This window comes from Monodelphis domestica, chromosome 5 (assembly GCF_027887165.1).
Source record: "Monodelphis domestica isolate mMonDom1 chromosome 5, mMonDom1.pri, whole genome shotgun sequence".
Taxonomy (NCBI): Eukaryota; Metazoa; Chordata; class Mammalia; order Didelphimorphia; family Didelphidae; genus Monodelphis; species Monodelphis domestica.
In genome coordinates this window covers 208,077,245-208,103,144 of record NC_077231.1, presented here as the reverse complement: position 1 = coordinate 208,103,144, position 25,900 = coordinate 208,077,245, and the positions used below count along the sequence as shown (strand labels likewise).

Sequence of the window (25,900 nt, the reverse complement as noted above, 5' to 3'; positions counted from 1 at the left end):
TTGATGAAGATAGTCTGACCTTATGGATAGAGGCAGAATTTGGGAGTTGCACATATTAAAGTGACTTTCTGTTTCAACATTATTATTTTTTAAAATAGAATTTTATTGATGTGTTTTATATCTATATCACTTAGATTTCTCCTAGTATCTACCCTCCTCTAATTTAAAAAGGAAAAGAAAAATATAGGAAGAGAAAAAAATGACAAATATGAAGAGGAAAAATCAGAATAATTATCAATAAATGTTTAAAAAATCTAAAGTTGTATGCAATATTCAATTGGACCCCCTATATCTCTTGCTTAGGACTAATCTTGCTCTTGTTCAATTTTACAACACTCAACCTCGATTGTTTTGTAGTTGTTACTTTATTTATATTGATGTATTTATATTGTGTGTTCTATCTTTCCAGCTGTGCTTACTTCACTTTGCATTAATTTATGTGTTTCTTCTTATTTCTATTCATCATGTTTGGCATTAATGAACTGCAATGTGTTTTGCCATTTACTTTGTTTCCAAATTGCTTTTATCAACATTGCATTAATTGGGTTCTGTCTTTCTGGACCTCCTCCAACATTGACTATTCCCATATTTTGTGATCTTTACTAATTTGCTAGATGTGAAAACAGAAGAGGATTGTTTTCATTTGCACTTTTCTTTTTATTAGGTTTCACCATAATTCTAAGTTAGAACCTTACAAGGAAGGTAAGAAGTTTGATGTGTAAAAAGAACAGTAGTATAGTAGCTGGAGCTTAAGAAATATGAATTGCCAATGGAATTTTCTGGACCTCAGATACAGTACTGAATCATCACACAACTAGTATTCTATGATTTTTGCTATTCGTACATTTTTCTATTTATCCACAAGTACAGATATAACTTAATCAGCATTTCAAGCTAAACTTCACTTTCTTTCACCTATCTATTCCTTTTCTCATCTACCATGTCATTTCCCTTTTTACTTATCTATTCTTTGAAGAGTATTTATACAGAAGTAGCATAGCAAAACAAATGGGCATTAAACTTAGGAGATCCCCAGTTAAATCCCACTTCAGATACTTATTAGATATCTTATCAACCTTTCTTTAAATGTTATTGCTTTTCTCTTTGTAAGATTTTACAAACAAGTCTAAGTTCTAGGATAGTATTGCTTTTAAAGCTATTTATGTTGTCAGATGTTGACAAACTAAGGCACTTTCTGACCTTAATGGCAAATAATCTACATTGGTTTAACTTTAGGAAGATTATTTGAATTAGTATTGATATTATTTCTATTGTTCTTAACTTTTAATGATTTTTAGAAGAATTCAGGATTAGCTATCAGGATTGGAGTTATGATTTCATTGGTATAGAGAATTCTCTGGTGAGGAAAATCTCTTTCTAATAATGTGGGTCAGTACCTTCTCTTTAGCTCATCATTTTAGAGAACTGTCCAGAGTACTGAGAGATTAAGTGACTTGTCCTGAGTTACTTAGCCAGCAGTTGTCAGAGCCTGAGGGTACAGAAGATGCCTTTCATCATCATCATCTTCTTGTCCTCCCCCTCCCCCTCCTCCCCCGCCCCCTCCTCCTTCCCCTCCCCCTCCCCCTCCTCCCCCGCCCCCTCCTCCTTCCCCTCCCCCTCCCCCTCCTCCCCCTCCTCCTCCTCCTCCCCCTCTCCCTCCTCCCCCTCCTCCTACTCCTCCTCCTCCCTTCTTCTTTCTCCTAATTCTCATGTGGCTACATCAATAATAAGTCTTTTACTATCAATCAGAATAAAATATACTTTATTCTTTCTCATGTTATTTAACAATTATCATTCCCAGTGCTGACTGCTTTCTTTCTTGAAGAATGTGCTTGTGTTTAAAAATGTGTGAGGGCTCTGAATCATCTGTAAGTCTTTAGTCTCTTTCATTCCTTCCTCCTGAACCCATACTTTCCCATATATTTCTTCCCATCTTTACTTTTTTGTTGAACTCACCGAGTATTCAAATGTATATTGATTTGATTTGGAGAGTCTTATCAAGTTCTTTGTACAACTTCTCTATGGCCTCAGCACTCACATTAGTACATAATCTGCTTCAAAATATGATGACCTAATATGACATGAAATAATGCTCTTCTTGCCTTTTGAATGATGACAAAACTTCCTCCATCAACTCCCTCTTTATCTTTTCTGGGAGAGCCTTGTAAGGTACCCTTCAATCACCTACAGTTTCCTTTTTTCTTCAGGTTTTGTCTATTAGCATTGATATGATTCAGTTCCTTCCGCAATGTGTTTTTTTGTGCATGTGCGCCTGAATTTATATCTTCATAAAGAATTAAAGGGAAATCTGTGCATTTGTCTATGTATGGATAGGCTGATGAGTGTGTGAATGTGTGTGTGTGTGTGTGAAAGCACACGTGTATATGCTGTGAAAAAAAGACAAAGTATGGCTATAAAATAATAACTATTTTTTACTCAAATATATCAGAACTCATTAATTCAAATGAGCTTTGTACTTCTAAATAGATCATTGAGAGTCTATACATTTATTGTTATAATACTCACTTTTCTATAGAGCTTTGTTATTTACAAATTGCTTTTCTCACAATAATCTTCCAAATTGTATAGCATTATTACTTTCAGTTTTACATTTGATAAAAAAGAGGCTTAGAGAGGTTAAGGAAGAATGTTTCTATTACCTAGAAAAATCTCACAGTTTATAGTGGCATTATCACTTAAAAAAAGCATCATATACTTGTTATATTTCCAGAAATCAGATATCAACAGATGAACATTAAGATCACTTTCACTTCTATATTCTTCTGAATTTAAGATTTGTCAACATTAAGAATGCTATTGCTAGCATTTCTAACACAATATTTGGGGGGTGGATTTTATTAATACTGAAAAGGACAACAGAGAAAATAAAAGACTACTAATTTATATTCCTACTTTCTCATTTATATACTTTTTAATAAAAAATAATCTATATATACATCAAAGGCATCTTCAATAATAGATTGTCCATCACTCATGGCAATTAACAAGCTTCATTGTTTACCTCACATAATCTGAATAACTGTTACTCCTTTTGGTTTTTCATCTCCTGATCTTAGAGGGAAAGCTTCTAACTTTTCCCCATTGCAAATAATGTTTGCTGATGTTTTAAGTATAAAATTGTTATTCTAAGGAAAAATCTATATGATTTCAAGTATTCTTAATAGGAATGGATGTTTATATTTTGTCCAAAGCCTTTTCTGCTTCTATTGATGCAATTATATGGTTTTTATTACTTTTTTGTTGATGTTAATAGTTAATAGTTTTTAACATATTAAACCTTCTATGCATACGTGGTATAAATCCTATTTGGTCATAATACATGATCGTTATGATATATTGTTGTAGATGATGTAGATAGATGATATCTATTAAATAAAGATTGAGGGATGTGAAGAGTGATGTGGAGAGATGATGAAAATGTGTATACACCAACTGCCCCATAGATTGCATGAAATCTAAGGAGCACAGCAAAGATTTGAAGAGTTCTTGAGTTTATGAAGATTTGATCAAGGAGAGAATTCTGGCTATGTGTAGAGTGAAGCTTTAAACACATTTGTGTATCCATGTAATGAAAATAAATTGTCTCCAAGTACCTTTTCTAGCTCAATCTTGTCCATCTTTGGATACCTACTGTGAGGTGGGGGATCCTAGACCTTACCCCTTACCAGAATCATTCTAAAACATTTTGGTGAATCTTGACTTCTGACCCTGCTTCTATCATCATCATCTACCTTTAATCCCTCTCTTGCTTAAAGACCTAGATAGCCATTTATACCCAAAAGTTTGTATGCCCATTTGTGCTAATTCTCCTCCATTACTCTTCCCATCCATTTCCAGAAAAGATAAGGGTTTAATCCAATCATATACCCCATTCAAGTGTTTTTTCTTTCCAAAGCCCACTCAACCTAGGTCCCACTACAAGGTCAGACAGTAAGTTATACATCCCCTCTCAGGGATATGGTTTTCCAAATTTTCCTTTACACAAGTGGCATTTTACCTATTGCATCAAGCTCTGAATCCTATAAAGCCTCTTAATGAAATCCATCATAATTAAAAAAAAAAACAAGTCTTACCATCTAACCCAGAAAAACATATTATCCTGATATATAAATATGACACAGTATACAATGATCTCAGAAAAATAAAAACTGTGGTTGACCCAAAGAGGTAAAAAGATGCATGGTAAATGTAAGTAGTCTGTGACATATTGTCAGCATTGATAATCAGAAAAAAGTTGCATAAGAAATATCATCTGATGAAGACATGCCTGACCAGAAATGGAGAGAGATGGGCTGGTAATGTGAAGACAAAAGCTAATGTGTGGGCAACTTACATGCTGTATTGGTAACTCAGAGTTTTAAGGGGGAAAAAAAACAGAGGAAGATCTATCATTGAGTGGATCCTCTTTGGAGTATTTATGGAAAGATGTGGATAAAATTGTATAGAATGAAAGAATACAGAAGAGTTGTTATTTTATGTGAAACAGATGAAGTTCCACTAAAGCCATAAATTCATCAGAATGTATTACTTTTTCTCTACATGACATACAGTGTTTCCATCAGCCCAAGAATAGTCCATCTGAGGGCTTTTTGACATTTAACCTGAAGATTATTCTTGAATCACTTATTTTTCTCTCTACAATACCTATCTCCAACATGGTAAAAGAAGTCAATGACTGGCACAAAGCTTTCTACATATTTTTTAGGATATCCTTCAATAATTCCTTACTTCAAAGTTTTGTAATTATAAGTGCAATCACTCTTCAATGACATATAACACAATCTTTTATTATTTAGCTTGTTCTATAATTTAGATAGTCTTCAAAGGTTACTGAATAAATCATTGCCTTAATGTCAACTTGGTACTTATGACCTCTAAATTTAGGTAGGCTGGCCCTTGGTCACCAGACATAAAAGTTCATCATTAGGCCCTTATGTAAAGCCTTTTCAGCTTGATAGAACTTGCCAAACAATATATTGCAGTAGCAGAGCTTTTGAGAATCCCGAGTGACCTTTATGCCTTGATGCTATCAGAGAAGCATTTACTAGTGGAAAAGGAATATTCTTGTTTGAAACTTGTTTTAGTATTTTTTTAAATTACATGTAGAAACAATTTTTTACAATTGTTATCCTGCATTTTTTGATTCAGATTCTCTCCCGCCTACCCTAGGGGACTCTCAAAGTGGTAAATAGTTTGATATAGGTTATAGCCGTGCTATCATGGATACAGATTTCCATATTCCTTATACTATGAAAGATGACACACGTTACATACAATAAAAAAAACTTATTAGGGAAATAGTGAAAATGGCATGCTTTGATCTGTAATTAGACTCCAACAGGTTCTTCTTTGGTTGTGGATAACATTTTTCATCATGAGTCCATTGGGGTTATCTTGGAACCTTGCTTTGCTGAAAACAGTTTAATCCTCACAGTTGATGAAGGTGAATATTCCTAATGGTTTGGGTTTTTGTTTTTGTTTTTGTTTTTTGGATGTGGTAGATTTTTTATTTTTATTTTATTTATTTGGTCAATTTAGAACATTATTCCTTGGTTACAAGAACCATATTCTTTCCCGCCCTTCCCAACCCCCACCCTTCCCATAGCTGACACGCAATTCCACTGGGTATTACATTGATCAAAACTTATTTCCACATTGTTGATGTTTGCACTAGGATGTTCATTTAGAGTCTACATCCCTAATCATTTCCCCTCTACCCATGTAATCAAGCAGTTGTTTTTCTTCTGTGTTTCTACTCCCACAGTTGTTCCTCTGAATGTGGATGGTGTTCTTTCTCATAGTCCCTCCAAGTCGTTTAGGATCACTGCATTGCTCCTCATGGAGAAGTCCATTACATTTGATTGTACCACAGTGTATTGGTCTTTGTGTATAGTGTTCTCCTGGTTCTGCTCCTCTCACTCTGCATCACTTCCTGGAGGTTGTTCCAGTCTCCATGGAATTCCTCCACTTTATTAATTCCTTTTAGCACAATAGTATTCCATCACCAACATATACCACAATTTGTTCAGCCATTCCCCAGTTGAAGGGCATCCCCTCATTTTCCAATTTTTTTGCCACCATCAAGAGCACAGCTATGAATATTCTTGTACATGTCTTTTTCCTTATTATCTCTTTGGGGTACAAACCCAGAAATGCTATGGCTAGATCAAAGGGTGACATTATTTTATTGCCCTTTGTGCATAGTTCCAAATTGACCTCCAGAATGGTTGGATCAGTTCACAACTCCACCAGCAATGAATTAATGTCCCAACTTTGCCACATCCCCTCCAGCATTCATTACCCTCCATTGCTGTCATGTTAGCCAATCTGCTAGGTGTGAGGTGATACCTCAGAGTTGTTTTGATTTGCTCTCTCTGATTGTAGAAATTTAGAACACTTTTTCTGAATATTCTTAATGTTGACAAATCTTAAATTCAGAAGAATATAGAAGTGAAAGTGATCTTAATGTTCATCTGTTGATATCTGATTTTTGGAAATATAACAAGTATATGATGCTTTTTTTAAGTGATAATGCCACTATAAACTGTGAGATTTTTCTAGGTAATAGAAACATTCTTCCTTAACCTCTCTAAGCCTCTTTTTTTATCAAATGTAAAACTGAAAGTAATAATGCTATACAATTTGGAAGATTATTGTGAGAAAAGCAATTTGTAAATAACAAAGCTCTATAGAAAAGTGAGTATTATAACAATAAATGTATAGACTCTCAATGATCTATTTAGAAGTACAAAGCTCATTTGAATTAATGAGTTCTGATATATTTGAGTAAAAAATAGTTATTATTTTATAGCCATACTTTGTCTTTTTTTCACAGCATATACACGTGTGCTTTCACACACACACACACACATTCACACACTCATCAGCCTATCCATACATAGACAAATGCACAGATTTCCCTTTAATTCTTTATGAAGATATAAATTCAGGCGCACATGCACAAAAAAACACATTGCGGAAGGAACTGAATCATATCAATGCTAATAGACAAAACCTGAAGAAAAAAGGAAACTGTAGGTGATTGAAGGGTACCTTACAAGGCTCTCCCAGAAAAGATAAAGAGGGAGTTGATGGAGGAAGTTTTGTCATCATTCAAAAGGCAAGAAGAGCATTATTTCATGTCATATTAGGTCATCATATTTTGAAGCAGATTATGTACTAATGTGAGTGCTGAGGCCATAGAGAAGTTGTACAAAGAACTTGATAAGACTCTCCAAATCAAATCAATATACATTTGAATACTCGGTGAGTTCAACAAAAAAGTAAAGATGGGAAGAAATATATGGGAAAGTATGGGTTCAGGAGGAAGGAATGAAAGAGACTAAAGACTTACAGATGATTCAGAGCCCTCACACATTTTTAAACACAAGCACATTCTTCAAGAAAGAAAGCAGTCAGCACTGGGAATGATAATTGTTAAATAACATGAGAAAGAATAAAGTATATTTTATTCTGATTGATAGTAAAAGACTTATTATTGATGTAGCCACATGAGAATTAGGAGAAAGAAGAAGGGAGGAGGAGGAGTAGGAGGAGGACAAGAAGATGATGATGATGAAAGGCTTCTGTACCCTCAGGCTCTGACAACTGCTGGCTAAGTAACTCAGGACAAGTCACTTAATCTCTCAGTACTCTGGACAGTTCTCTAAAATGATGAGCTAAAGAGAAGGTATTGACCCACATTATTAGAGATTTTCCTCTTATCTAATTAATTATCCTCTATACGAATTAATAAATTAGATTGTTGTTTAGCACTGCTTTCTTTTAAACTATCATAGCTACAATAGGTATTGTTTTCCTTGTTTTGCTTACTTCATTTATCAGTCATAGAAGTCTTTCCATATTTCTCTTAATTTGTCATATTTATCATTTTTATAGCTTAATAACATTGAATTATTTTTCTCATACCACAATCTGTTCAACCATTTCCTAACCAATGGCCCAATTTGTTTCATGTCTTTTGCTACATGAGTTTACTTTATAATTTAGATTATCAATGTGAGTATGCTTTAGTTCCTCTAGTGGTGTTTCATCTCATTGGTCACTAAATAAACACTGCATAGTAAGAATAGAATAGTTTGGTAGACAATCTCTAAACTGTCTCTGCCTTCTTCTAACACCACTAACATTATAGAAGTAGAAGAAGTATCCTGGGCTGAGCCATTTTTAATCTTTAGTTGTTTCCTAGTTGTGGTGTTCAAAAATTTTTCATCATCTCGTAGCCAAACTTCTGATAATAAGCCTTTTCATATTTGGTAAGGCTGGTCCTTATAGAGTAATCACAGTCTGTTATTAGGTATATATAGGGAAAAATTAATTCATAAACTTTCATGTATCTGTTCTACAAATTTAATGAAATATGAGTATACATGCATAGGTAAATACACAAAGAATCTGTCATTCATATAAAGCAGTGATGGCAAACCAAATACACAGGTGCACACAGATTGCTCTCTGTGGGCACATGACTACCTTTCCTTACCCCCTGCCTCCAAGCTGGTTACTAGAAGGGCAGATTGACTTGGACAGAGCTTGTCCCTTCCTCCTCTCCACTGTCTGAAGACAATTTTTTCACATCATTTCCCCCTCTGCCCAGCAGCCAAATGGGAGCACAGAGGGTAAAGTGGGCAGCTCATAGGCAGCAGAGCTGGAGGGAAGCAAGAATGCTTGAGCCACTTCCTCCCCCTATCCACACTTGCTGAGGACATCCCTCACTTCACCTATCTCTCTGCTCAGCAGCCCAGTGGGAGCACTTTCTCTTTCCCCTGTGTGAGGTAAGGGGTGGGGCAGGGTGCATCTGGCACTTGGTGGGTGGGAGGGGCACGGCATGCAGTCTCTGAGGGGGGGCTGGCAAAGCACTTGGTCTGGTCTGGGGTGGGGTGGGAGAATGGGACCTGGCAATCTATCTTTAACAGGTTGACCATGATGGTATAGAGTAACCAATTTATGACTTTAAGTCATAAATTAGTCATAAAAAGTCACAAATTTAAGTTAAGTCCTAGGGAGTTGTCTATTCTCATAGAAGTTAGGTAACTCCCTGGATTCATATTAAAATGTCAGAGACAGGATTTGAACCCAGGTCTGTTTCCAGGCACACCAGTCTGTCCACTACATCACAGTGCCTCAACATATCTATATTTATATATATTTGTTCATTATCATATTTGTTCAGGTAGAATAAACAAATTTCTCAAGTAAACAGTTTAACTAAATGAGAACTTTTTGTTTCAATGGCACAAAATATCATTTGGTGCTCTGGAAAAAGGTAAAGAGGTTAAATCAAAGCCCATTTGATGGACAGTTCTGGTTCTACTTCTGGTTGTACAAGTCATTTGACTTCACATGGCTCTATTAGAGAGTACACTGGCCTTAGAATCAGGCATGAATTGGAGTACCATTTCTGCTAGTTCCTGATGATGTGATTTTAAATTATTTAATCTCTCTCAGCCTCAGTTTAATAGTAGTACTACCTACTTCAGAACAATGTTGTGGGTAAAGCATTTTACAAACCATAAAGCATTATGTAAATATAAGCTATTACCATCATCATCTTTAAAATAAGGGAGTTGGATAACATGGTCTCCATGTTTTCTGAATTCTATATTTCTATCAATGGGACCAAAAATTGTGGTATAATGTGATAGGAAACAATGAATGCTGTTAGGTAATTATCATATAGATGAAAACTAATGAGTCTGAAAATTACAACATTAATGACTACCAGAAAATAAAGCACAAGAGTAGCTCAATCATACCTGAGTAGTTTCTCTGAGAAAAGGTGGAATTTCATTGCTCTCAGAAGCATCAGATTCATCACTAGTATGCAAAAGCAAAAACATTTTGATTAGATGGTAAGAATTTTTTTTTTAGATTTTCCCACATCAGTTGGGAAATGGCAACCATAAACTGACAAATAAGTTCTACACATGTAGAAAATGGGTATTTACAAAGTGGCATGATTTTCAGCAAGGCTTTAATTCCAATAATCTCTTCTTTGCTCACAGATGCCTGAATTTCTTTTAAAAGTAACAAAACCATTCATTTCATAAATTTGTAGTAAAAATAACACAATGAAAATAAGATCATTCCCATTACAGTAAGTACCGGATCTATCTAGGGTGATGGGAAAACAAAAATCCTGGAGGGATTGTCAGAAGATTGGGCTCTAAGTGCTGATTAGGCAATTACTTGTTGTGTAGCCATAATCAGGGTATCTAACAATTCAGAACATGGATTCTTTCATCTGTGGAAATGGAATAATTCTTTTTTTTTTAATTATATTTTATTTGATCATTTCCAAGCATTATTCATTAAAGACATAGATCATTTTCTTTTCCTCCCCCCCACCCCCCATAGCCGACGCGTAAATCCACTGGGCATTACATGTTTTCTTGATTTGAACCCATTGCTATGTTGATAATATTTGCATTAGAGTGTTCATTTAGAGTCTCTCCTCTGTCATGTCCCCTCAACCGCTGTATTCAGGCAGTTGCTTTTCCTCGGTATTTCCACTCTCATAGTTTATCTTTTGCTTATGAATAGTGTTTTTTTCTCCTAGATCCCTGCAAATTGTTCAGGGACATTACACCGCCACTAATGGAGAAGTCCATTATGTTCGATTATACCACAATGTATCAGTCTCTGTGCATAATGTTCTCCTGGTTCTGCTCCTCTCGCTCTGCATCACTTCCTGGAGGTTGTTCCAGTCTCCATGGAATTCCTCCACTTTATTATTCCTTTTAGCACAATAGTATTCCATCACCAACATATACCACAATTTGTTCAGCCATTCCCCAATTGATGGGCAAGAAATGGAATAATTCTTGACAAGCTTATCTCACAGAATTCATAGAAGCATGAAATGAAGAGTATGTATGAAAACACTTTGTATATCTCAAAGCACTAGGTATGATTATCATTGCTAATTTTATCATCATTATCCTCTCCTTGGGAGAGGGAGAAGATAACATGACTGTACTAGGTGCCTGAAGGAAGACTGGTAATCAATATATTTTGGCTTAGAGAATAACACAGAGGTGAAAGGGGCCTCAGAGTCATCTAATCCAAACTGTATGTAAGATAATCTGTGAAAATAGATTTATAGAGACAAGTGTAATAGTCCTTACCTCCTTACATGAAGGAAACAATGTGAACACACAGAAACCATAGAATTCCATACAGAATATATATGAAATCAACATAAAGTAGTGTGTGGAAGTTGTGTGTTAGTAGATGGAAGGGTCAAGAAAAGTTTTATAAGAAGAAGATGGCACTTGATCTGAGCCTTGAAGGAATTCCAGGGATTCTAAGAGGGGAAGTGTGCAGAGACTGCATTGCAGGCATAGAGACTGGCTAGAATAAAGGCATGGAGATGGTAAATGGGATGTTGAGGGAGGAACAGTGAATAATCCAGATCTGATTCACAGAATGCAGGAAGGGAATAAAGTCTAGAAAATTATAATGGGGCTAGGTTGTGAAGCACTTTCAATTTCAAACAGAGAAAATTATATTTAATCCTTGAAGCAATCAGGAGTCATTGGAATTTTAAGTAAGGGAAAGACATAGTCATACCTATGATTTGGGGGAATGGCAACTATGTGGAGGTGGGTTGGCATGGGTTGATGTTGAGGCAAGAGGCCAAATAGGAAGCTATATATTGTAGTAGTCCAGGAGATAAGTGACAAGTGTCTTACTTAGGGTGGTGGCTTTACAAGCAGAAAGGAGATATATATGAGAGGTATTGTAAAGGTAGAAATTAAAAGCTGTGGCAACTGACTGAAGATGTGGAATGAGTACAAAGGAGAAACTGATGATGCCATGGAGGTTGCTAGCCTAGGTGAGTGGAATGATGGTGGTGATCTTGACAGTAGTTGCAAAATTTAGAAGATAAGTGGGTTTAGAGAGGGAGTTTCTCTGGACATGTTGAGTTTGATATGCATATGTGACATCTAGCTTGAAATATTCAACAGATAGTGCATGCTGCAGGACTGGAACTCTGAAGGGAGATTGGGGCTAGATATATAGATCTAGGAGTTATCTGCATAGGGAGATAATAGAATCCATGGAACCTGATGAGATGACCAAAGGTGAGTAAAGAAAGTAAAAAAAAGAGGATCCAGGGCAAAGCTTTTAGATGCATCCACATGGAATAGAGAATAAACAGCAAAAGATTCTGTGGAGTGGTCACACAGGTAGGAGGAAAAGTATATAGGAATAGTATCCTGAAAATCCAAAAAAGAGACAATTATTCAAGAGGGAGGGGTTCATCAGCAACCTCAAATGGAAAAAGAAAAGTCAAAGAAGATGAGGGTTGAGAAGAGGTCATTGGTTTTGGTGATTAGGAAATCGTTGGTACCTTTAGAGAGAACATTTCTTAGATTTATAGAGTTAAGAAGAGCTGGGCAGCTGGATGGCACAGTGGATAAAACACCAGGCCTGGGGTCGGGAAGATGAGTTCAGATGTGACCATAGGCATTTATTAGCTATGGGACCCTGGGCAAGTCACTTAACTCTGCCTTAGATCCTCATCTGTAAAAATAAGCTAGAGAAGAAAATGACAAATCACTCCAGTACCTTTGCCAAGAAAACCTTAGTTGGACAAGCCTGAACAATGACAAAGAAGAAGGAGAGGAAATGGGGGGAATGAATGTAAATGGATTTTTCTAGGAGTATGTCTGAGAAAGGGAAGAAAGCTATAGGATGATAGCAGGGATTATAGGTTGTAGTTTTTCGTTTTGTTTTTAATGGGGGAGACTTGGGAATGTTTCTAATGTAACAGAAAAGAAAACAATAAACAGAGAGAAAAGGAAATGATCCTGGGGGTAATCTGCTAGAGAAGATGGAAGAGAGGACCAAACACTCAGGAAGACTGAGCTTTGGGGAGAAAAAGAGTCACCTTATTATCAAATGAGTTGTGAGATCAAGAGGAGGAGAGAAGAAGAAGCACTTGTCAGAAAGCTTCACTTTGGGGTAAGGTAAAAAGTATGAGAGGAGAACATCAGCTGAGATGGTATGGGAAGTAGTCTCTGTTGGGGAAAAAATACAACTTTGGAACAGCCATGAGTTACATCAACTAGTTAGAAGAAAAAGATGGCTTTGCTCCATCAACTACCTACTTTAAATTAGATAACATACATTTGTATGAATTTAAAACTTCACAGTGGTGAGACATTCTTTAGCCTTGTTTAGCAGTACAAGTAGGAGTGGCAGAGGTGAATGGGATACTTGTAAAATATTTATGCATCCTCTACTTGAAGACCACTAGTTGGGGAGAGTCATTACTTTTCAAGGCACGCATTCTGTTTCTTAATAGTTCTAATTGTTAGGAAGTGTTTTTTTTTTTTAATTTCAAGCCAAAATTGCCTCTTTGCAACATTTCTCTACTTTCTGAACTCTGGGTCCAAACAAAACAAATCCAACCCTTTTCCTAGGATATAGCCATTCAAATACTTGAAAACTATCATGTTCTACCCTAACCTTCCGTCCTTCCCAGTTTTTTCAATCAATCCTCATATGGTATGCTTTCCAGGTCTTTCACCATGTTCATTATAATCTTTGGACAGTCTTCAACTTACCAATTCCTTCTTAAATTGTAGTGCCCATACAATAGTCCAGATGTGACCAGAACATAACACAATATGACTATCATCTACCATAGTTCTGGCCACTTTCCTTGATTAAGACCCATGATTTCACTGGTGTAAAGAACTCCTTGTGGGGAAACTCCTTTTAGCAATGCTGATCAGTGGCTCTATAATAAAGTTTTAGAGTTTCCTTGGGGGCAAAGAAAGGTTCAGTGACTTGATCAAAGTCACGCAGCCACTATATGTCAGAGGCAAACCTTGAAACCAGTTTTTCCTGACTTTGAGGCTGGCTTTGTATTCATTATGCCATATGCTGCTTCTGGGACAGTCTGAGTATATAACCATGAAAACAGTCTTAATTAGGTTTGATCAAAATAGAAAGCACAGATGACTAAACATTTAAAACAATTAAAATTGTGGAGCTTTGATGTTGGCACTAAATTCATGGCAATTATTTTATGGTGAATAGTAATTTTTCAGATGAAGCATTATGTACCCTATATTACACTTCTGAAGTTGATTTCCTTGAACCTAAATATAAGACATCATATTGATCTCTGTCAAATTTTATATTATTATATATGATCTAGTGTTCTAGCATGTCAAGACCTAGTTTGAGTTGTGGCAAAGTTCTATCAATTACTGTCTCTGTGGTTTGGGGAAAATCCTATCACTTCATTCTAAATCTTAGTCTACTCATTTATAAAATGATGACATGGGATTAGATAGTCTCACTAAGGTCCCTCCAGTTTTAACATATCATTCTAAGATTTCATGAAGAAGATGGCACCTGAACTGAGTCATTTTGGATTGGAAGTTCAACTGGCACTACATGCCAAGTGTAAAGTGATTCATTATTTCTAAGGTTAGGTACACCTCTCCATTTCTATATAGGGCAGACCAATATGGATAAATGCAACCTAAAAAAAGGTTTTGACTAGGTTTGATCAAAAAAGAAAAGCATGTATCACCAAAGATTTAAGTAGTAAATTAATCTTCCCTGAAATTGTATTATCCAAGGAAATTCTGAGTTTGTCAATATATTAATGATGATTATAATGTAGCACATTATAATTTCTACAGGAAGTTACATCAGTGGTACAGGAAATTCGTGGCTTCACTTCTCAAACCAGGCAGAGGTGGGAATTCAAGAATAGTGGAAGGTGGGGAATATGCATAATACTTGACATCTTTTTTATGAGTATATGCTTTATTAGAAATTTATTTACTATCAATTAACTCTGCTTTGTCTATATAGTTCTTAAAATCCCTGAGTCTATCACAATTATCATTCAATATACCTAGAATCTGGATCCAATATAGCATCTATGCTTGAAACTTCTGAATCATTAATCGGTTTTTCCAAGTTTGCTGTGCCTGACTGCTGTTTGTCCATTTCTTCTAATTCTCTCATGCATTGATAATACTAGAAAGAAATTATAATTTTGGTTAATAGTCACTATTTCAGCAGGGCTCTCACCATAGCCCTCTCTTTGGTTGTAGAAAATAACAAGTTTTATTGATAATTTTTTAAAAAGTGTAGTCATTTCTGAAAATATTATCCTTTCCTGTTCCTAACTGAGCCAGTTCTTATAATACAGATAAACCAAATAAGCAAAAACATTCCATACAGTAATCACATCTGAATATGCATGCCACATTCTGTACTAAATTATCTCTTGCCAATCTTTCATGAAGAAAGAGTTTCATCATCTGTTCTCCAGGGCTATTTAATTAGTTTAATTTCAGAATTTCAATACCTTTTATCCTACATTGTTGTAGTTGCTATGTTCTTTTGGTTCTGCTTATTTCACTCTGAATCAGTTCACACAAATCTCTTCAAGTTTCTTTGAATTCCTATTTGTCATTTCTTAGTGCATATTTCATTACGTTTATATATAATACAATTTTTCAACATTTCTTCAACTAATTGATACTCACTTTGCTTTCAGTTCTTTGCTATGACGAGTGCTGCTTTAAAAATGTGTATATGTATGTCTATATATACATGTATGTTGTATGTATACACACCCCCTTTTTTCTGTCTTTGGCCCCCTTAGAGTATATTCCCAGTAGTGGGATCACTGAGCCAGAGGATGAAAACAGTCTAGAGTAACTTTTCTTGTGTAATTCTGGACTGATATCCAGAACAATTTATAGCTTTACCAAGACTGCATGATTCTCGTCCTACATTCCCTCCAACATTGAATTTCTGTTTATTAAAAAGTTATATTTGTTAATCTGTAAAATATAAGGTAAAATTTCAGTTATATTAATTTGCATTACTATTAGTGACAGAGGACATATTTTCATACAATTCTTTCCAGTTTGCAATATCATCTTAGAATCAATACTAAGTACTGGTTCCAAGACAAAAGAGTGGTAAGAGCTAGGCAAATGTGGGTTGTGACTTGCCCAACATCATACAGCTATGAAGTTTCTGATATCAGATTTGAACCCAGGACTTCCTGTCTCTAGGTCTGATTCTTAATCTGCTGAGCCACCTAGCTGACCTTAGTTGGCAATGCTTTTTGAAAATTGTTAAACCTTTTATCCTTTCGAGAATGGATATTGATTATATAGTTATGTCAAGTCTCCATATAACTTTGATATCAGACTTTTCATTAGTGGGATGAGTGATAAAAATATTTCCACTTGACCATATCTATTATTATTACTACTATTATCTTCATTGATATTCTTCATACCAGAGCTTTAAAGTTTTATGGAATGAAAATTGTTTTTGTCATTCATGATGATCTCTATCTCTTGTTAAAGAATTCTGACAAGGAGCAGGTAGGTACCACAGTGGATAGAATGTCAGGGAGACATGAATTCAAACCTGACCTCAGACACTTCCTAGCTACCTGACTCTGCATAAGTCACTTAACCTCAATTGCTTAGCCCTTCCTGCTCTCCTGCTTTGACAGAAGGTAACAATTAAAAAAAATAAATTCTGCCCCCAAACCATAATGACAAAAGGTAATATCTGCCTCTTTCCTTTTTTATGTGAATTTTCTTATTCATGTGGAATGCATGCTTGGATCTTATTATTGTGTATTTTATATAATGACCTAAAACACCAGGACTCTACTAAGAAAAATAAAGGAGTTCATTAGATCATCACCTAGAAATACAAGAAAACTCCCACCAAATCCTTTTAAATTGCTAAATGAAATATACTGCCATAAACAAGGTCATTCTTTTTTAATAAAAAAGCTTTGTTATAAGCCATGTTTTAATAGGCTTTTCTTACCTTTGTTTGGTCTGGATCACAATAGTCTAAAAGAGAATCACAAAAATGGTATCCCATAGACTCCAAGTCTTTTGTGTTGAAGTGGGTACCTCGTCTATCACCTAAAAAATCAAAGAGCTTATATGTTCCTGAGAATTAAATTTCATAAGTCTATCTAATAGTTAATATAATAAGTTTCATTACCTACCAGTAACTTTTCCCTTTAGTCTCTTTCCCTGACACAAGGAATAGGTAGACAGATTTCCTCAGTAGTTGTATAATATTATCCTATTATTTCTCCCCAACTGATTAAATGCAATGTTGGAAAGCAGTTGGGAATATATAATATCTACTGATGTACGTGCACATAGGGATGATGCATATTAATAAGGTGGAGGGAAACTTGGTTAACTTAATAGATGTAAAAAACACAAAATGCAGTCTCTCTCTTATTTATCCTCAACCCCAATAGATATTTTTGAGCAAAGAATAGGGAGGATATGCTTCTATGAGAAAAAACATTATTAACCAGAATTTTATATTATTTTACAGTTTGACAAGTACTTTATAAGTATATCCAGATAACATATGTGGATTATATATTTAACTTTGAAAGTGTATTTTCTTTTCTTCTGATCCTCCTCGCTGAGTTGAGACTTAGTTTCTTTCCCCTGAAGTTTAAATATTGGACCAGAGTATTGGGTTATGATTTTGTTGAAGGAACAACAGGACTTGGGCCCTGGCCCAGGAAAAAGAAGAAAAAAGAAAGATTAAGTCTGAGGAAATTAGCTAGCTGGAAGGATCCCATGCTTTGTTCTAAAGAGCTTAGACTCATAGTAGAATCTTATAATAATCTTGTAACAGGATGATATGTTTGATCAAGACTTTGATGGGAATTTTAAAAACCCTAGGGAAAACATTTTTCACATCTAAGATGAAGGTTACTCTGCCTCCCAAAAACATAGCAGCAGGAAAAATCTTTGGACTTTAAACTAAAAGAACAAGGCCACTTCTGTTCTTTCCCTAAGCAGGAGATAACCCAAGGACATCAGCTAAGTCAGAAGCCTGGAGGCAGAGAAATGAACATCACATCAAGAAGAACAGCATCTAGCAAAGCAATTTTGTGGAGACATTGTATCCAATTGACTTGAGTTCAGCCAAGAAATACGAAGAAGATGCTATGAGTCAGCAGCAAAGACATTAATGGCCCTGTAAAATCAGAGATATGAGAGAGATACTCTAGTAACATGCACTGGCCACATGCATTTCTTACATGTCATTCTTAAATTTTCTCCTTAGATGTATCCTCACTTTGTACTGAGTGTATCTCCAGGCTCACGGAGAAAATTTTTGCTACTTTATTTACTATGCCATTTTGTTAAATGCTTTTGTTTTAAATGAATTGTGTCCCCTAAATGACTATTACAATTAAACACTGATGGAGGCTTGTGAATTAAGGTTTTAGGGGAATGATATCCATAGCAATTAAATTATCTTCATCAGGAGTGGAATGATCCACTAGGAGAGATTGTTCTAGGAAGCATGACACCTAGTAGTATAGAGAAATGGCAATTATGAACTCTAAAAAGTCCCAGACCCTGGGGGATCAGCAGGAATCTACATTTAAGGGAAACTGAATAAGGACTCAAAGTAGAAAGAGGTTCCACTACTAGGAGAGATATGGTCCCTTGTCACATATGTGTTCTATGTATTTATCTCATTAACCATATACTTATACTTTAAGTCCGATTCCCTTCTTTCTCTATACCTCTATCAAGTCAAAACTGTAGTCACTTTATAACTTAGGAGATACTTTGGAATGGTTGCTGTGGTTATCACCCTGTGGTTGAATCCAAGATGTGCTTCTTGAAACTTAGAAAGGCTACTGTTTGGGCAACAGACATATAGGTTCACATATGAAGCCTTTTCAATCTGATAAGATCTTTCAGAGCTTAAAGTCTGACAGTATAGTTTTTGAGAACTCAGGATCATCTTGACATCACGAACATGTAGCAGAGGAGAATCTGAGTGGCCAATCACACATTTGTGATCCTGGGAAACTTATCTTAACATGGACCAGGCTGTTATGATATACTAGGCAACAGAGTTTTTCTTACCTGATACCATACAACATAGGATATGTGGCATTGTGGGCAGAAACATGTAGGTTTAAGTCTTGCTTCTATCATATATTGGCTATGTGAATGAAAGGGAGTTCCTGACCCCAGGGTCCTAGGCAAATATTTCTCTAAGACCATATTCAGAAAGAAGGTGCTAAAATGTCTTGGAATAGTAAGCACCTCAATTAGAGGCCCATACACTGATGACAATGACAAATCCAACCTCTCTCCCTCCTCCACCACCCCTCCAACAAAAAACTAAATAGGACACATTTTATTGGTTACAGAAATGTTGCCATTTTAGTACAAACCAATGAGATCATCTCTCTCTCTCTCTCTCTCTCTCTCTCTCTCTCTCTCTCTCTCTCTCTCTCTCTCTCTCTCTCTCTTTCTCTCTTTCCCTCTCTCCCCCATCTCTTTCTCCCCCCCCCATCCCCTGCTATGGTCTTGCAAACAAAAAAACTATATTTTTTTGTTTCTTTATACTCTTGAAAATATTAATCACTTGCATAAACCCAATGTGCTTTTTATAAGATGAGCAAGAGAAGAAGCAATAGTGGATAATTCAAATCCTGCCTTAGACACTTTTTAGCTGTCCTGGTCAAGTCCCTAAACCCTTTTCTTCAGTTTCCTTTTCTATCAAAGGAGAATAAACTAGTACTATGGATATCTCAGAGCTGTTGTAAGGGTCAAATTGGATGAAATAGTAAATTATGTTGCAAAGCTACAAAGAACTCTACAAATCCCAGCTACTAGTATTATGATTAGGTTATTATATTTAAAAGACTAAAAACTCCCTGAGAGAATGTGACATTATAAAAGTAAATACAGAATGGCCATCATAACCACCATATTATAGTGTACATATTGACAAGATTGGTTAATTATTGATATGCTTTTAGAAGGAATTAATTCAGTGAATTGACTTCTTTTGTTTTCACATTTTAACAATTTAAAATTTTATGACATAAGTGAGAATATTATCTTACCAAGAGTAGATCCACAAAAAGTAGCCTCCATGGTAAAGCTGTTTTGGACCCCCATTTTCCATATAACTACTCTTCCTGTCCCTTCTTTGCTCTTCCGAACATCAAACTTACAAGATGAGAATGAAAACTGGGGGAAAAACACATAACATACAAGACCTAATGATTCCTAGGGATAGAGGGTTAAAAATGCAAAAGAAGTTGTATAAATTGATCATTCTCACTAGAGCTTCAGGAACAATTATGAAGAAAGTCTGTGATCCTTTGAATCTTTGCAATAGCCACATTATAAGAAAACGATATTAAAACAGATTTAGTGCTCTTGCTCAATAGTAAGCTATCCCAGAAGGTAAGTAGGTGCCCAAATGCCCATATGAGGACTGTGAGACCCTAAGATACAGGTGGATACTCCATGTACTAATAATATATATCACATGACAGTCAGTATTCTGTAGTGGATAGACAGATGGCCTTGAAACCACAGAGATGGTTCTTGTCCTATCACTGACATAGACTGTGTGTCCTAGGGCAAATAATTTAACCTCTCATTTCTCAATCAACTCTGTAAAACAGAGGGGCTCTTAATCTGAGGTCTGTGAACTTAAATAAAGATGATAATCATATTTCAATATCTTTTGTTTCATTTGTAATTCTAGGTATTGTATTTTGTGTTTAAAAACATTTTAAGAAGAGGTCCATAAATTTCACAAGATTGGTGAAAGAGTCTAAGACACAAAAAGGATTAGGAATTCTTTTTCTAAGATTAAGTTTCTGAATACTTGCTGATATGGATTGGTTGAGGAACTTCTTTAACCAGGAATGCAAAGATCTAGACCATGTAAGGTTACTCTGTTCTGCTATAACACTTGTTTTCAAAATGTAAATCTGCTCCAACTTAATTAATACATTAGGAGACATTTTGAGCACAATTTAATTTTTGAGTTTGCCTCTATCAGTTTTCTTCCAAAAGATACAGCAAGGGAGCTCAGAAAACCACCACTTCCCATTAACTCATAAGATATGATCCGTATGACGTCCACTTCAATAATCAAACTTCAGTTCTTTGTCAAATTAACATGCCATATTTATTGTGTAACTTCTGATGGAGTAGGAGCTATGGGAAGAGAAGTTTCTCCTCACATCTCACTTCTTCCTGTAGTAGTGTGGGTTCTTAAGACCAAGCCTGTGGCCTGATCAACTTGCTCCCTGAAGATGGGAGGTCTCTTTTTTTGGTGCTATTTATTTATTTGTTCCTTCATTTGTTTGTTTATTTACTTCTTAACCACTTAACATGTACAAAACTATCTGTTTTTATTAGGTTTCTATTTTTTTTAAAAAGTGCCACTTATAAAGTTTTTGAGTATTGTGCTCTTAACCCCATTTCCTCTGATAAACTCTATGGTCTTTATTGTGCAATTTTGCATAACTCAATGCTTTTGGGGAATGCTTATATCAAATTATAGCAGAACTGACTGTGTGTAAATATTTATATATCTATGTGTATAGATATTTCATATACACATTCAACAAAGTATTTTTCTTATAATCTCAGCAAGAGATCTATTGGAATTTTGTGTGCCTGTGTGTGTGTGTGTGTGTGTGTGAAGGTTAATTACTGGTACTTTTTAGGAATGCTTAATTTTTAATCTCAATAAAGTAGTAGGCTCTGACTTTCTCTTATTTTCTCTATTTACTTTTTTATTGGTGATCTCATAAGACCTCATCAATTTAATTATCAGCTTAATGCATATGACTCCCAGATGAATTTATTCATTCGATCCTGGTCTTCTTCTTGAACACCAGTCTCAATTTGCCAGCTGCCTACTAGATACCTCTTAATGATATCCCATTGTTAACTTAAATGCTGCATGTCCAAGACAAAATTATTGTGGTTCTCTTTTCCTCCCCGCTCCCTCTAATTCACCCCTCTTCCTAATTTCTCTTTTTCTACTCAGGGCACCACTACCAATTTGACCCCTTGAGTCTTGACAGTAGTCACATTATAAATGTACAATATCTAAATTTAAGGTGCATAATCAATTTAGTGGGCCTGTACAGAGAATAAGTGCCTATGTGTTCTTTGTAAGAAATGTGAAGCAATTATAGCATCAGCCTTAACTTTTCCTTCTTCCTCTCTTTTCCTTTTCTTCCTGCCTATATCCAATATGTTAATAAGTCTTAATTAAGCCTTCACAACATTTCTTATAACTATCTCCCTCAGATTCATTTATCCACTCTTCCAATAAACCATCAGGCCCCCATCATTCCTCAGTGGGATTATTTCAATAGCCTTCAAATTGGTTTCCCTGCTTCCAGATTCTCCTCCTTCCAATCCATCTTCTACAGAGCAACCAAATTGGTAATCTTAAAGTATAGCAATAGGTATATCTCTGCCCTATTCAAAAAGCTTCAGGGAATCTGGCTTCTCGGATAAACTAAAACTCACTTGGTTTTCTTTACAAAGACTATCCACCATACCTGGAACACTTTCATCTATTAAAATTCCCAGCTTTTGTCAAGGCTCAGCTTCAGCACCATCTCATACATGAGGACTTTTCTGATCCTCAAAGTTGTTAGCTCCCTTCTCTCTTTCAATTATTTCATATACATTTTATATTAACTCTGTCTTTGTTGTCCTCTCTGGGAGGATTTAAATTTCATGAAGGCACGGATTATTTCATTTTTATTTTTGTATACTCAGAATAGGTGCTTGTTGTTTATCCTTCGTTTTTTAAAGAGAACCAGTGGCATCATGGAATGATGTCTTGATTTGCAAGTGAATTGGATTTAAGGGAGGCTAAGTGGCACATTCTTCAGCCTCACTCTACCTTCCAGAGCCATCCAAGTCCAGTGGCTAGACAAAAGTCAGGTTGTCTGGGATGTAGTGGATGACGTTGGCATCTTTGATGTCTCACCAAACTCTAAGCATTCCACAGTACCTGCTTCAGTCACCTTCTTGGCCTTTGGAACAAACTGTTCTCATCTGCCCATTCTGCTGGAGGAAGTCTTCACATTTTTGAGGAAGATAACATCTGACTCACAAAAAAGTTTGAGGCTTTATTGGTTACCCTCAACCTGGTTTAGCCAGCATGCTATGATGGTTTTACTGGTGTATGGCCACCATGCATTCTACAGATTCTTGGAGCCATGGTGAGAGTTGGGTGATAGGTAGACACCCAAAATGGACGAGGAGCCCTGAAAAGGACTCAGAAAAGTCATTAAACTGAAGGTGCTAGTCCTCCTTGAATACACCATACACAGAGGCAGGTAGGAGGTACAGTTTATAGATCACTGGGCCTGAAATCAAGAAGACCTGAGTACAAATCCAGTTTTGGATATCCATTAGATATGTGACTCCCAACATGTCACTTAACCTCAGTTTTCTCCTTTATAAAAATGGGAATAATACCTATCTCTCAGGGTTGTTGTAAAGATCAAATGAGATAATATTTTATAAAGTGCTTAGCACGGTGCCTGGCACATAGAGGTGCTCTATAAATACACTATCTTATGACTCTGGGATAGAGGTTGTATTAGTGAATAGGTGCTTAATAAAACTTAAATACTGAATGAATAAATGGATTCAAAAGGCTTTAACTTTAGAGTAAGTGATGATTGGTTTATTCTTTCACTCTAATTTATTATTTTTAAAATGTTGGCTATATAATGGATCTTCCTAAATCTCTATGAACCCTGAATAAAAATTTATCTTTTTAAAGTATACTATACATACATACATACACACATATGTATATATTAAAAACACTTTTGTCCTGTCTTAGAATCAATACTAAGTATGGGTTTCAAGGCAGAAGAGTGGTAAGGGCTAGGCAATTGAAGTAAAGTGACTTGTCCAGGGCCAAAAAAACTAAGAAGTGACTGAAGCCATATTTGAACTCAAGACCTCCCATCTCCAGATCTGCCTCTTTATCCACTGAGCCATCTAACTGCCCGTTACAATATATCTTTTAAAAAGATTTCATTGAGTCAGGTTATCCATTCCATTGGCCAATATGGGTTACATTCAGAATAGTAAAGAAAACCTGATATATACTTACTTTGTTTGGACAATTCTTGCTCAGCATAAATGGAAATATTCGTTGCTCTAAGCACATCTCTTTATCTTCATCACTATCCTCACAGCCATACATGAAAATATTCCCTCTCCTACTGTGGCCATGAAGGTCACAGTATAGAAGAATCTCTCGATCTTCCATTAATCTACAAAAAAGAGAAAGGAAAAGTGGTAGCTAAAACACTGCTTCTCCAGTTTTCTTCTGTATTGAATTGAGATCATCTGATTTTGAAAAAAAAAAGCTACAAAAAAGGAGATCAAGGCTTTCTGGTTTTTTTCTCTTTAAGAGCTCCCTATTCCACTCTATCCTGTATATTTCTAATTTTCATCGTGTTAATAATTCTTGTCTTAAAAAACCTTTCAAGTCACCTAAAGTATAGAATCCAAACTCTTAAGGCATTCAAAGGCTTTTCCTCATTTTAATTCTAATCAAATTTTCCAATCCCACTATTCCCTAACATGACCCTTCTTCTAATTACTTTTGTCCATTATCCAAAAACTAATCTCGCTTATTCTGACCTCTGGGCTTGAACTCATGCTATGACCTTCATCTGGAATTCCCTTTCCTCTCTTCTCCATCAACATGAATCTTCAAGGTCTTGTCTTCCTATTTTCTTTATAAATTTTTCCTCATCATTTTGGTCCAGATATCTCTCCCTCCTTTGACTCTATAGCATTTCTTAGTGTCTATGACACTCATTTGATAACTGAACACATATCTCCTTGTAGAAGGAATGAATATGAATAGAAATGGTCCTGATTTTTAAGAAAATCAGACAAATAGAGAAATATAGTTTACAAACTAACGGCCAGTGACCTTGGCTTCAATTGCCAGGAAAAATTTATAATGCATTATTAAAGGGACAATTTGTGAGAAAATTTGAATCTAGATTTAAAGAGAGGAAGAACCACAGAGATCATCTAGCTCAACTCCTTTATTTAACATCTGAGGCCCAGAGAAGTTAATACTTACATAAAATAACTTGAATATAGTAAGTTGCAATGCTAGAATTTGAAACTCTGGCTCCAAATTCAGCCCATTTTCCATTTTAACAGTGGTGATTACTGTTAAAGCATCATCAAGGATGGGTCATGCCACACTAATTTCATTTCCTTTTAATAGAATAACTAGATTGGTAGAATAGGAGCATCTCATGGACAAATATACCTAGATTATGGCAAAGTATTTGATAACAAAGTTTCATTCTATCCTTGTGGGAGAGATATGTGTTAGGTGGTTTTATAATTTTTGATTATGATCAATATTGATTCCAGGAATGTGCCTAAGGATCTTTCCTTGGTTTCTGTGTTATTTAACATTTTTATCAGTGATTTGGGTGAAGGTACAAATGTTATATTTATATAAGAACTGCCTTACCACAAGGCTAGATCCAAAAAATATTTTGAGTCTAGAATATTGGATCAAATATAATAAAATGGAATTTGACAGAAATAAAAATTCAGTTCTACATTACGGTTTACAAAATTAATAACCATAGGATGGGGAAGTTGTGACTAGACTATGGAGTTCATATTAAAAAGACCTATAAGTTTTAGTGAATTGTATATTCAATATGAATCAATAATGTGATCTAGCTGTCAAAAATGCTAATGCAATCCCAGGCTATATCAAAAGAAGCACAGTAATTAAAATTAGAGAGGTGATGGTCTCAGAACAACTAACTGCATCCAGAGTAGTGTTTTCCATTCAGTTCCAAGTACTTAAAGTTGGTGTTTGTCCAAAGTAGGATAAGCAAGATACCAAACTAGGATTAAAAGCAGAAATTAGAACATCTTAGTCTGAAGAAAATAAGAACTGTTATATGGTAGAAGGAGATTAACCTCCTTTTTCTTAACCC

At 35.5% G+C, this 25,900-nt stretch overlaps 1 protein-coding gene across 16 annotated transcripts in view; it reads right to left on the bottom strand.

Moving 5' to 3' along the window:
- AGBL3 (AGBL carboxypeptidase 3) overlaps positions 1 to 25,900 on the bottom strand; it is a 176,378-nt gene that overhangs the window by 115,284 nt on the left and 35,194 nt on the right. For 13 of the 16 annotated variants that reach the window (XM_007504354.3, XM_056799724.1, XM_007504356.3 and 10 more), the window contains 5 exons: positions 24,025 to 24,187; positions 19,970 to 20,096; positions 16,882 to 16,982; positions 14,927 to 15,051; positions 9,798 to 9,858 (listed from right to left, as the gene is read on the bottom strand). In XM_007504354.3, coding sequence (XP_007504416.2) covers positions 9,798 to 9,858; positions 14,927 to 15,051; positions 16,882 to 16,982; positions 19,970 to 20,096; positions 24,025 to 24,187 — 577 coding nt within the window. Of the gene's footprint in view, positions 1 to 9,797; positions 9,859 to 14,926; positions 15,052 to 16,881; positions 16,983 to 19,969; positions 20,097 to 24,024; positions 24,188 to 25,900 lie in introns of those variants that run through there. The other 3 variants (XR_008912309.1, XM_056799725.1, XM_056799726.1) reach the window with 3 other exon arrangements.